This window comes from Pelobates fuscus, chromosome 1 (genome assembly GCF_036172605.1).
Source record: "Pelobates fuscus isolate aPelFus1 chromosome 1, aPelFus1.pri, whole genome shotgun sequence".
Taxonomy (NCBI): Eukaryota; Metazoa; Chordata; class Amphibia; order Anura; family Pelobatidae; genus Pelobates; species Pelobates fuscus.
In genome coordinates, this window is record NC_086317.1 from 406,238,544 (window position 1) to 406,252,667 (window position 14,124).

At 37.4% G+C, this 14,124-nt stretch overlaps 1 protein-coding gene across 2 annotated transcripts in view; it reads right to left on the minus strand.

Moving 5' to 3' along the window:
- Positions 1-14,124, minus strand: part of DIP2B (disco interacting protein 2 homolog B) — a 188,940-nt gene that overhangs the window by 38,149 nt on the left and 136,667 nt on the right. The window contains exons 8-13 of one of the 2 annotated variants that reach the window (XM_063428160.1): positions 13,456-13,653; positions 10,681-10,772; positions 6,245-6,337; positions 4,244-4,367; positions 1,854-1,963; positions 740-842 (exon numbers count right to left, since the gene is read on the minus strand). In XM_063428160.1, the coding sequence (XP_063284230.1) occupies positions 740-842; positions 1,854-1,963; positions 4,244-4,367; positions 6,245-6,337; positions 10,681-10,772; positions 13,456-13,653 (720 nt within the window). Of the gene's footprint in view, positions 1-739; positions 843-1,853; positions 1,964-4,243; positions 4,368-6,226; positions 6,338-10,680; positions 10,773-13,455; positions 13,654-14,124 lie in introns of both variants that reach the window. The other variant, XM_063428156.1, reaches the window with a different exon arrangement.

Here is a 14,124-nt window from a genome sequence, read left to right on the forward strand (position 1 = left end):
AATAACGAATAATAAAAAGAAACATATCACAAACATTTCTCGTATAAAAAGAAATGTCTATAAATTCATATTTTATGTTGCAATATAAAAATTACAAAAAAACAAAACAAAAAACTGCACATTTGTTTCAAGGATACGAAAATGTTACATTTAAAAAAAAAAAAAAAAAAAAGATTCAAACAGCGTCTGTAACCCTTTTCTACTGTAACAAATCAATGTTCAATTAACTTGCTCCTATACCTGCCAAGAAAACATGATTACTTGCCAACATGATTTTTGCAATAAGCTGCCTTAAAATAATTTCCCAATAGAGCCGCACAGCATCAAAACTCAAAACAAAAACACAAAACAAATGTCTTCTAATAACAAATGGCCTAAGTTCCCATACGTCCTCTAGTGCTTGGACAAATGGTGTGAAAGACTATTTATTTTAAGAGAAAATCTAAATAATGGGCATGAAGATTCGGTTATTCAGGAGTACTTGCATAACAAAAACACTGATCTCCCAGCGCTCAAAAAAGAGTCCCTCTGCCACAGAGATAGAATTATGCAGTATCTATTCAATGCTGTCTAATCGTAGAAAGCAATGACAGGCTATGATCTCTAGGGGTGGATGTAGTAGTTATGGTCCTTAGAGTAGCCCTTTAATTTTCACAAGCAATGTAACCGCAATGTAACCAGTGGATACTGTGACCCTGTATCGGCAGTCCAACTAATTCATGATGTTGAACATACTCACCCTCCGTATAGTTACATGCCTGCGAGAGGGCTTGGCAATGAGAAAGCATGGCTATCCGAGAAATGGTGACACCCATCACGCTTCCTTCTTTGCTTGTTTTATACTATACAAGAGAAACAAAATAGCAGGACGTTAAAACAGTTTCTCAAGAACAGCAAGAAAATGCAATGTCATTTTGTCAGCTTCTGTTATTTTTATCTGCAGCAAATCAATAATGAATAAAAAATACTCTTAAATCTGCCTATTTAAATCATGCTTTCTTTGTTTCTGAGACAGGAAGCTGCTTTTAAAGTAATTTCCCAGTGGTGCTACAAAATCTTGATTTGGTTCTGTTAAATGACTACATGGATACAGCACAATGTGCTAGAAAATAAATGAACGTCTTAAATGCAGGAAAATAAGGAAATGCAGGGACAACAAAATAGCAATCCATAGACTTTTATATCAATATTTGCTTTCATATTATTTAGGGGTCTGGCTAATGACTAGAAAAAAAAATATCAAATGGTTATTGTTATGACATTTGTCACTTACTAGCCTTGGACATTTAAAGACTTCAATAAAATTGTGTCTTCGCTAAAGCAAGACACGTGGAACCTTAAAATTGGTCCGACATTCACCAAGAAAGGAGTCTATAATAAGATTTGCTTAAGGCACGTTTCAAAATATAATCAATACACTGTGCTAATTCAACTGGCTTAAAATGTATAGATTGATCCTTATGTTTGCTGCTGACTTCAGCAAAATGTCTGTTGCAATAGATGGAAGTAGATGCATGCCCATTTACCCAACTCTAAACGTCACTGGTACCAAGGCTGGACATCGGCAATGTGGCATTCAGAAAATATTTAGGATTAATATGTGCAAGCATTCCAGTAGAGAAAATATATGTAGTCTTTATTTATATACAATATTAAAAACAATTAAGGTGCGCTGTGTCTTTAAGACGTGTCCTCAATAAAATTATACATTTTGTAATTTATATATTTTGTAACAAATATATTTATATTTGTGTAAATATAACGCTAAAAGTGCTTATGCCATAAGTTGTTTGAGAGTCATTTTTTGGGTTTGTACACTCACTTCCATTTTTGTGATAATAAGTACAACGTACCTCAATGTATGCAGGTTCGATACCAGCTGCGGTGATGTGTGGCTGCCAATCCTTTGGTGACTTTGAAAGGTATCTGGAATCTGTCACAACCCACTTGAGTTTTGGCCATCCTAAAGAAAGGGAACACATTATCTTCAGGAGAATGCAACTCATGTTGTAAAGGGACTTAAAGGAACACTATATGGTCAGGAACACAAACATGTATTTCTGACCCTAGAGTGTTAAACCCACCATTAAGGTGGCTTGTCCCCCCCTAAACCCAATTTAAATGACATGCAAGGGTCGTGGCTAGAGGTTTTTACTTTATTATTATTATTTTTTATGGCTGTTTTGCTGTTGACCTGCATAACAAAAAATAACTCAACAAATATCTCATTATTGTGAATGTGACTATTACGGACTTTATCAACACTTATCACAACCAGAGATAAAATAATAATAATAAAAAAACACTCTTTAAAAAGAAGCACAAAATACTTCCCTATATAGCATATTTTATTTTGCCACTACTTAAAGAAGATTTAAAACATATATATGGGCATATATGCACAAAATATACAGCACTAATTTTATGAAAATATCAAGTAAGAGAACATTATGTACCGTAATCTCACAATGGAGGAATGCGATGTCTATTTGTACAAACAACAAGTTACACAAATGTATTTTCCATGTCAATATGTAAATTGCAATGCAAATATGCAGTACATTATATGCCAAGCAAAATATTTTCAATTTTTTATATTTTTATTTTTGCTGTGTAGAGTTACGTTCATGGATATAAACAGATTGTCAAACAAAATCAAGAAATAATATCTGTAATATTCTGGATTTTGATGTGAAAATAAAAAACAATGCAACCTCTTCTATACAACAGCAGATTTCTAGTGCCTCTGTACTGTAGGAACTTGCTATGTGTTAGATAGCTTGGGATTCTACGACCTTCTTGGCATGTACAAACTACCAATGTTTAATTGCATTGTTTAACAGAACGAGAACTTGTAATTTCTATGGAAATCACATTGAATCCTTTTTCATGTGATGCTCCATTTTCTTTTACACAATCCAGCTCACATCGTGCAAGGGGAAATACAGGGGGTATAACAGTGGAGCAGGAGAAACAGAACAATGATTATTTATCTCCTCTCTCTCTCTCTATGCTGATTGCTAGGTGCAAAGAACAGAGTTTATAACAATGATTAAAGGACCACTCTAGGCACCCAGACCACTTCAGCTTAATGAAGTGGTCTGGGTGCCAGGTCCTTCTAGGGTTAACCCATTTTTTCATAAACATAGCAGTTTCAGAGAAACTGCTATGTTTATGAATGGGTTAAGCCTTCCCCCTATGTCCTCTAGTGGCTGTCTCACTGACAGCCGCTAGAGGCGCTTGCGTGCTTCTCACTGTGATTTTCACAGTGAGAGCACGCCAGCGTCCATAGGAAAGCATTCTGAATGCTTTCCTATGTGACCGGCTGAATGCGCGCGCAGCGCTTGCCGCGCGTGCGCATTCAGCCGACGGGGAGGAGAAGAGGCGGATCGGAGGAGGAGAGCTCTCCGCCCAGCGCTGGAAAAAGGTAAGATTTAACCCCTTTCCCCTTTCCAGAGCCGGGCGGGAGGGGGTCCCTGAGGGTGGGGGCACCCTCAGGGCACTCTAGTGCCAGGAAAACGAGTATGCTTTCCTGGCACTAGAGTGGTCCTTTAAACAGAACATACTGCACAACAAAATATACTAAAAAAAGCCTTGATTTCATACAGACAATACAAGCAATACAAGCTGTCCAAATGATTCAATACTGTAAAAACAAACGTCTCAAAATGATTTATCTACAGAAGTAAACATTAATGTCTATAGGATGCTTTTCTAAGATGTATTGAATCATTTGGAAAGCTTATTAAATTAATAGTAAGACAGGGTATTGTTATACACCATCGAAGCTATCTATCCACAGTAATTAACCATGACATGTGTAAGTAAGCAATGCATCAATAGCATGCATGAGCCTTGACCACTAGGGGAGTTGTATCTCTAGTTGAATTCAGCATTAATGTACTGTTTGATTGTCTGGTCTACTCCTATATATTAATGTTTAGAACAATGACCGACAGGGAGCCAAGATCGAGGCACTTTACATGGATTTCTACATTTAGAATATGAACTTCCAGTTTTGTATATCATGAACAAAAGTATAATCATAATTTAGATAAATGAGAAAGTAAAGTAAAAGGTCCCACCGACAGGGAGCCAAGATCGAGGTACTTTATTCTAGGATAAAGCTAAATACAACTATGTGGATTTCTACATTTAGAATATGAACTTCCAGTTTTGTATATCATGAACAAAAGTATAATCATAATTTAGATAAATGAGAAAGTAAAGTAAAAGGTCCCACCTTTGAATTGCACTATTTCCCCATTCTGTGTTTTTGGAAGGCCCTTCAAGCAAACCTCGGTGGTAAGGGCAAGCTTCACACCACAGCTTCCCATCAGGAATCCAATCTGATGTCCACCAGCATCCTATGTAAGGAAGGGGGTAAGAATATTTGTATCTCAAACCTTTAGGGGACAGAATCTTCAATAAACTCTACTCATAACACCAAAAAAACATCAGAAATGTGTGAAGGCACCATCTGGGTGGTGTGCCATCCACGAGGTAGTGTTCCTAAACAGAGCAAATTGGGACCTAGGTGGTAGCAGGGGTGGTTGCTACATTACTGTCACACTCATGGACCTGGCTTTATAGAAGCACTGTCTTCACTGGAGTAATGGTAAGCATCTAATAAACTATAAAATATATAATTTACCATCATAAATTATGCATTTGCTGCTTCCATGTCTATAGATAAAGGTAATAGGCAGTAAAAATATCAAACCACATCAGGGCACATGAGAACCTATGTTAAAATAGATGTGTCTGCTGTGATGGTCTTTGGGGACATTAGATGACTGTCAAGAGAGTAGACCAATGCAACTAAGAGGAATGTACCTATTCCAAAATAAAACACTGAATAATGTAGTGACTCAAGTGGACGTCAAAAAATTAACTCTTTAAAGAGTTACTCCAATCATCATAATCTACCGCTGTAGTGGTCATGATGCCAGAAACACCCTGGACTGGTTCACTAGTAATGGAGCAAACATTTTAATAATGGTTGGCCCTCTTACCTGGCTCCCCAACGATGTGCTTCCAGATTCTGCAGAGCCCAGAAGCCAGGAGAGCAGCCATCGCCATTAATTGCTGAGCGTCAGCTGACCACTCTCAGCCAAGAACGGACATTAACCTGCCTGATGAAACCCCAATGATGCTGCTGGGGGTGGTGTACAGCTCTGGTAGTAGAGGTGGTAAAAGTCTGTATGTGCAGTGTTTCATTGCGAAATTCTGCACATACAGACTTCAGGCACCATGACCACTTCAAATCGATAAAAAGGCCATAGTGCTTGAATTATTCCTTTAAAGTTTCGTTTTAGGTCATATAGGACATCATTTAAATGCACTTACATAGGCAATTTAAAAAAAAATGTTTTTAGAATTTGAAGAATCTAAACAACAAATTCAGATTTACTAACTACTAAAGATCTATGAGTCCCACAGGAAAACTATCCCCCCGAAGTCTATTAATTTTAAACTTTATAACTTTGTGTGCAGATGGCAATCTGATGATGCACCCAAAACAGAACATATTGTACCATTAAGAAAATGAACAGGGCCAACATATTGAACCTTTATCAATCACATTTTAAGTGCATTTTATTTTTGTGTTAGCTGACAAGTTATATAACGTTTCAGCACACATTTTGTTAACTCATAAAACTGGAGGCCAAGTTGAAATAATAATCCTAAGAGACTCTCCTCTTATATGCAGGTTTTTACACATTTAGCATCAATAGGGCTCTACATAACAGTGAATGGCTAATATTTAGGACAGAATTGCACATGATGTTTAACCCCTTAAGGACCAAACGTCTGGAATAAAAGGGAATCATGACATGTCACACACATCATGTGTCCTTAAGGGGTTAAGTGCTAGTTTGTGATGAGAAAATTAATCATCACTGCTCCTTAATGGATTAAAAAGGAAACCAATAAGACAATTTAAATCTGCTCATGAAAAAGTAAAAATTATTTTACATTTTAGTTTAACAAAATGGCCTAGACTATGTGATCTATTAAATATTTAAAGAAATAGACATCCACATAAATAATAAATTGCTGGCTTTTTAGTTTGTCTAAATAACTAGAACAAGTATTTTTTAAGGTTGCATTATAAGCACATTTCTAATAAGCATCACACGGTTATATGGCTTTAAGAGTCTGAAAAGTGATTGATGACCTGAAAGTGTATCTTGTCCAATATCACTGGAAATTGTATTGTTACCTTTCTAGTAAGAGGTACCTCAATTGGCACTGGGATCACTTCTGCCAAGAGACAGCCATAAAAGGCTACCATAAACATGACTGGGTCGTTATTCGGGTAAACAAGCGCCACCTGAAAGATATCAATTGGTCACAATTAGCCAAGAACAACACAAATACATACAACATGCAGAAATTGTTTAGAAGCAATAAATACGATTGTGTGAACATGGCAATTAAAGTGGAACTGTTACTTCTCTGAAAGGGATATTTCCTTAACCCTCCACCCAGGTAAAACACAATTGAAGTCCAATTGAAGTGCACTAAAGGTAAACACACCTTAACCCCGTAGCACTTTAAGGGAGGCATCACCTTCCCTCAATACTCTGGCAGGAATCTGTATTGAAATGCTGACATTCCTTCTATAAGGACAGCCAGGAATACAATGCAAATTAGAAAATAAAATGAACTGAGAAAAGAAGAATAAAAAAAAAAGGTTTATTGTATTTTTAGTTCTCTAATGTTTAGTGCACAAATGTCACGCATAAGCCCACAATTACAAACAGGTCTCTTTTCATTAGAAATGTATGCCCAGCAGTGTTATAGGAAAGAGAAATATAGGGAGAAAGAGCAATTGATGGTATTTACTGAATCTAGATGTCAGAGTAGTTGGAATGAGCAGCAATCTGCTGCCAAGTGGTTTAGCTTCTTTGTAAACATATCTACATTACTGACTCATATTGCTACTACTAATTATCTCTGATATGAGATTTGCATGTGTGCACTAGCAGAAACAGTATAAATTTTATTCTGCTATGATTGTCTACAGCCATCTATTAAAATCGCAAGGTGTTTACAAAGAAATGAATTAACTATTTTGTAAGTGATTGAAATGAGCCCATCGTAAAACAATGAAGATACTAGAGAAGGACAAACGAGACCAGTAATAAATAAGGAAAATAAATAACACAGATAGATGAAACAAAAAAAATGTCAATTGTATTCAGTTTTTTTGTTTTTGTAGACCATATCCAACTTTAACCATATGGTGTTTATACACTGCAATTTAACTTTTATCAGTAGACAATAGACTTCCAGGCTGGAGACAACTTTTAATTTAGATTAATAAATCTCTTTTAGCTTTTTCTTTTTTTTGCTTTTTTTTCTAGAAACGGATTTTATTTCCATATCTGGGATTTTAGATTGGGATATCTTTATTACGGTAATTACAGAGTTGCTTTAACCCCTTAAGGACACATGACGTGTGTGACACGTCATGATTCCATTTTATTCCAGAAGTTTGGTCCTTAAGGGGTTAAAGCCAAAGGCGATTAATGAAAAACTCAAGAGGTTGAGTAATTTTCAGCTTGGCCCAGATCAAGGAATTATTTTCTCTGCCTATTCGTGAGCAAATTCTACAAGTTAATGACAGTGTGAGTTGATCATTCTGTCACAAACCAGTCGACTTTTTTTTTTTAAGCAGAGTATATTTGTAAACCTGGGTGACAACGTAACCTTTAGAAAATTAACCCCAAGGTTACAGGAGGCGTCATTTTGCAGCACTACTTTATACTTAATGTAACTATAGCATGTCAAGTATGCTCTCATGTTCTTGTGTATTTTAGAATAAGAATATACTCATCCAATCGTAGTAAATGAGCATCAGTAAGAAGACAAGAAAGACACAAAAGGAAAAGAAAAAAAAAAGACATTAACACATTTTATGACAAATAGAGTATCCATATACAATAATCAGAGAAGAAAAAATAATAATGAGTAAGTAATATTTAAGAAAAGTAATGCCTGTTTCAGGTGCTACAACCCAAGATATTTTTTTCTGTTTCTTAGTTGAGAGCAAGAGTGCTGGGCATTATAAACGGATCACAGATCTAGGCGTCTGCGGCAATCATCCAAAACACAAGAATAAGCAGACACAAGATTAAAGCAAGGATCACAAGAGTATTTGCTTGTCACTGCTGTCATGGCTATAAAAACTAGAGATTTGTAATGATATAAAAACACCATTCAGTTTATGAGGATTTAACATGTGTTAAATGTGTCTACATTACACTCATCCTAAATAGTAATTCTAACTGTGAACCAGCAGTTTGTTTGTTATTTTAATTAGCGAAAAGTGAAAGCACAGCATGCAAAAAAAAAAAGAAAAATATGGATAAATTATGATTCCATAACATTATGACCTTTTGAAGTATGAACATGTATCTCTCAAACAGGTGTGAGGTCTAAATATTTATATATTACTCTTCGTCTTAAAAGATGATTAAAGGACCACTCTAGTGCCAGGAAAACATACTCATTTTCCTGGCACTAGAGTGCCCTGAGGGTGCCCCCACCCTCAGGGACCCCCTCCCGCCCGGCTCTGGAAAGGGGAAAGTGTTTAAAACGTACCTTTTTCCAGCGGTGGGCGGAGAGCTCTCCTCCTCCGATCCTCCTCCCCGTCGGCTGAATGCGCACGCGCGGCAAGAGCTGCGCGCGCATTCAGCCGGTCACATAGGAAAGCTTTCATAATGCTTTCCTATGGACGCTTGCGTGCTCTCACTGTGATTTTCACAGTGAGAATCACGCAAGCGCCTCTAGCGGCTGTCAATGAGACAGCCACTAGAGGAAATAGGGGAAGGCTTAACCCATTCACAAACATAGCAGTTTCTCTGAAACTGCTATGTTTATGAAAAAATGGGTTAACCCTAGAAGGACCTGGCACCCAGACCACTTCATTAAGCTGAAGTGGTCTGGGTGCCTAGAGTGGTCCTTTTTAAGAGTACACCCCCCACTCCACCACTGAAGACGTCCGCATGCCTGCTGAAGTTTTGCATGATGTTGTCCAAACCAATGCTTTTCAGAGAGAAACATTGTATTGAAGATATGCATGTGTGGCCAAAAGCCGCACTCCTCCAAGCAAATGTTGCTATAACCGCGTTTGGCTCTGGAGCTAGAGGTGCCTGTAATGATAACATTGTGGTTTCTACAAAACGACAATGTTTTAAATTGAAGTGTTAAAATGACAGGCCCACTGAGACAAAGTGGTTTGGGTGATTTTAGTGGCCCTTTAAGGAAACACCAACTTTAGCATGATTGCAGTTGCACCCATAATCTCTGAATCTGCATTGTCTTTAACCAGGTCCTTGGGTCCCTGAGTTTGTATTTTAACATTTACTCTGATCGATATTATACATTTGTTGGGCTGCAGAAAATTTGAGGGGAACAATCAGTATCTTCCTATTAGGAATCCAGCATCACCAGCAGTCCCTTGCTAAACCAGCTTAGTGCAACTGCAACCCTCCATACTCTACTGGTCTGACTGTGCTCCAGGCCTGGTATGGCATGCTAAGCCGAGCTAATTTGAACACCAAGCACACTACAAAAACAGGTTTTAAACCTGAGCAATCCATCCCACTCAATGACAATAGTGACATATTAAAGACTGTAAAAATGTAATCATCTGCTGTGGCTGGTTATATAAAAACTTATGGAGAATGCATTTCCAATTTAACCACTATTTTATAGTACATAAACTGTTTTACTGAATAAAGAATAAAAAAAATAAAAAAAAATAATAATAATATGTACTCTCTTTAATCAGTCATAGACTGCTTATTATAATTTAATGGTCAAAGTGTATCCTCGGGATCTTATTTTTTTAGACTTCTCATTAAATTGTCTTCCTACATTGCCGTCTTTGCATTTAAAAGTGTGCCAATTCACATTAATATTGAAAGCTTCCATTTAATTCTCAGTTAATGTGTATACAATCTGCTTAAATGATATAGAGCAAAACAGTAATGATCAAGTAATACAGCTCTAATGTGTACATGGCAAACAGGCTCCATTATGAAGCCGGATATCATTTCATTGTTGAGTTTGTTTAATGACTTAAGATTGTAAAGTGCTCTCGAAAAGGATGCTATGTAAAAAAACAAGTCCAAAACAGACAGAGCGAGGTCTGTCCTGGTCACTATTTTTTAATATAAAAACCTCAAGAGAATATGTGCTAGTGAGCTAATATACAGCTCACTGCCCTTTTATTGAATCAGTGTTCCTAAAATGCTAGAAAATAAACTAGTATTTACATTCTACTGTCACCTCCTGTATCGTGCAGTGATAAATTGTTTGACATATTGTTTTATGGTTGATGATATTCTGGGAATTAATGGCCACAGATCTTTGATTTGTCACATTAGAACAAGTAATTTGCAGAAAATAAATGATGGTCCAGACACTCAAGGTAAATCCAAAGCTATGTTTCAGCTCACAACAGGGCCTTTGTCAAGCAACCTGCTCACTTTGGATTTACTTTGAGTGTCTGGACCATCATTTATTTTCTGCGAATTACATTGTAAGGATTGGCAAACGTCAGGCCCGGTTGCACCCTGGGATCCAGGAGAGTGCATTATCCTTTACGGTAATTACATTATAACAAGTCAGACAGACTGAAGTATAGATAAAATAATAAGGTACCCGGTCTCCTGGTTTTAGCACTTGTTCATTTTTGGTTCCTAGTTTGTTAAGTAGGGTATAAGCCAGTCTCACACTTCTGGTCCACAGTTTGCCTGAAAAATAAAGCATGGCATATATTTGATCAACATAAAAAAAAAACACAAGGGCAAGTATTACATGAACGCAAGTAAACACAAAAACCAGCATGTGAAGAAAAAAATAAATATATATATATATATATATATATATAATATATATATATATTCTATAATCCATAACAATATTAGTAGCACAATGCTAAAAAATGCAATAATGAGTGCAGTCTATACAGTTAAGGATTAAATCCACATATAGATTATACAAGCTGTCAATTTTAAAGGGACACTATAGTCACCAGAACAACTACAGCTTAATGTGAGTATAATCATTGCCTTCAGGCATTTTTATGCAAACACTGCCTTTTCAGAGAAAAGGCAGTGTTTACATTGCCCCTAGGGACACCTCCAAGTGGCCACTCCCTCAGAGCTGCACAGTAGGCAGCAGTGCCGTTCAGCGTCACCATGCTCTGAATGGGGACGCTAAATTTTCCTCAGAGATGCATTGATTCAATGCATCTCTATGAGGAGGTGATGATTGGCCAAAACACCGTTTGACCCCGTCCTGTGGGAAAGCATTGGTTTGGCTAAAAATCGGCAATTCTGATGAGCTCACCAAGGGGGCAGGGCTGGCACCGGCGTACCATGGAGAGCTGAAAATAAGGTGAGTTTTAACCCATTCTAAGGGAGTTAAGGGGCGGGGGGCACCTAAATGGTGGGTTTTCACTACAGGGTCAGGTTGTGTTCCCAGGAATACATGGTTGTGTTCCTGACCCTTTAGTGTTCCTTTAAGATGCAGTTAAAAAAAAAGGTATTAAACACACATATATTATTATTGGTATTTATTTAGCGCCAACTTATTCTGCAGTGCTTTAAAATATTGTAAAAGTGGGAAATTTAACAATAAATGAGACAATAAAAATGTTACAGGAAAGGAGAGGCGCAGCCGCCTCCAGTTCAGTTGCCAGTGAGAAGGCCTGAAGGGTAGGATAGGCACAGTCTAAGTGTCTTATTGATCTTCCAGAAATGCTACCTCTGCACAAGGCTTTGGCTGCAAGACTTGGTAGCTCTGAGCCCTGAGTGCAAATTTGAATGCTGTTTGGGACATAGGGTGTAAGAAAGAGTCTGGGGTTAGAGGACATCAATTATTGGTGGAGAGGCATGGAGATATTGAGGTGAGAAAAATCAAATCAAGAAAAAAAAAAATGAGAAAAGTTTTGAGATTTCAAGAAGTGAGGGAATGGGAGAGTTAGATAGGTGAACATAAATATGATGTCATACCAAGGCTCCTACCATCACAGCAGGTCACGGAAGAGAGAAAAGCATGAAGAGCTTGAACATTCCATCTCCCCCCCCTCACCTCCCAGCTCAATTTTCCCTCGGTTGGCTGCCTGCCTCAATATTCCTTCAGCCAGTAGGCCGTCTCCATGCTCCTTTAGCTGAACGGGTTGACAAACACCCAGGTGCCAGGACAAAGTTCCTAGTTGCAATGACGACCTGGGATTTGTCAAGCTCTGTACACACACACAATATATATATATATATATATATATATATATATATATAATCATTTTAATGTGACATTTGTTTCTAACAGTGTTATTCACGAACGTGAAAATTGTTGAGAATTCAAAGTGAATTTCAAGTATAGGGCCAAATAACTGAATTAGAAAAAGTCAGTTATTCTTACAGATTGGCAATTTCTTAATTTCTTTGAAATTCACTTAGAATTTGACAATATGTACATTGGTGAATAATGCTGTATTTTTAGTTCTTGGGGTTAAGGACCCACACAGCATTCTCATTGTTATATCAGGCCCTTGGGCATTGTGGACAAGCTCCTTCTCTTAAAGCATATCCACATGTTTTCTTATTTAGTTTTCCCGACACATCGGTTATCAATATTAGCTATTGACACCCAACAATAGATCATGTTTTGAATGGGTCTAGCCAATCAACATGGGTGGCTAATAGTGATTTGAATTGTACTGCAACAAAATTAACTGACCCAAGAGATCATTCAGATGTCACGCCTTAAAATAAATCCTTGGCTGTACCTGCTGCACGGTTACTGTGGTTTTATAAACAAACATTACAGCATTAGAGTTGCCTTGCAATCAGCTGACACAAATAACTCTATACCCCGTTAACATTTAGCTCCTACTTTATATTAATCACAGTTAGCAACTCAATGTATCACTGGAAGTACAACTTTAAATACACATCTTAAGGAGATTAACAAATGATAAAGCATAGGTTTAGAAGCATATTGAGTGCTATTAATGTATGGCAATCTCTAGATATTGAGAACAGACTCTTAAGTGCACCTTCAGCTATAACCCTGAAAGTTTAGCTCTGCAATACCATTAATCGTTTAAATTTTACATTATATAATAAGCAAGAGGAGTCTAGTGCATTCCACTAGGCATTAAAGCAGGCAAAGGTTCCAACGAAATCAGAGTAACATTAATGGAGAAAGGCAACCAGATGTAGTGAGTATTGAGCTATAATTGAGGAAGGACATAGAGATTCCCAATAGAGACATAAAACCCATAACTATTTCGTTGTTTACCAGCTGTGATTCTCCAGCTGGGAATATCAGATACTACTGTTCAAACACTTTGCTGACTGTTAAAGCAGCTATCTAAGCTTAACAGGCTGAGAAGAAAGAGGATGCACGCTATTTGATGAAGAGTCTCACCATATGTTAAAGTGTAAACAGGTTTTCCAGTGACATCAAGGGCAGTAAGACAAGAACATTTAGCTTGCGTTGTTCCCCAGCGTTGTAAAGCTGCTTCAATGGATGGCGGCCAGTTACACACTACACCCAGTGGCTCTCCTTTAACCGGGGTCATCTGGCGACCTTCTGGTTTGGGTTGGTTCGGATCAGGCCTAGGAACTAAAACAATGAAACACAAGACATGAGGACATGCTCATTAAACAGCAGTAAAATTGTATACAATTCATAGTCAATTAAGCAAATTCCATTAACCTGAAAACCAAAACCTTCACAAAGCTCACTAGACCAGTGATTGCTACACTTTGACATTTCAAATATGGTGGAGTACAGGCCGCATGAGACTCAGCCTGCTGGAAGCCTCCTGGGGACCATAGTGCAGAACAGCTAGAGAGTCATAGGTTAAGTCATTAGTGCATTAGACCATAAAGAACGGTAGGTAAAATCTTGGGTAATATCTTTTATTAAACAGTTCAGCCATTTTTAACATTGTTAGCAACAGAGGGACACATGTTCTTCCAAGCTTGTAATGTGACTCTCTCTCTCGGATAGATTAATACATTTTGTTAACTCTTGTTAATAATCTTGTTCTTGGGCAGAATAAAAAGATATACTATTATAAATATCTTACAA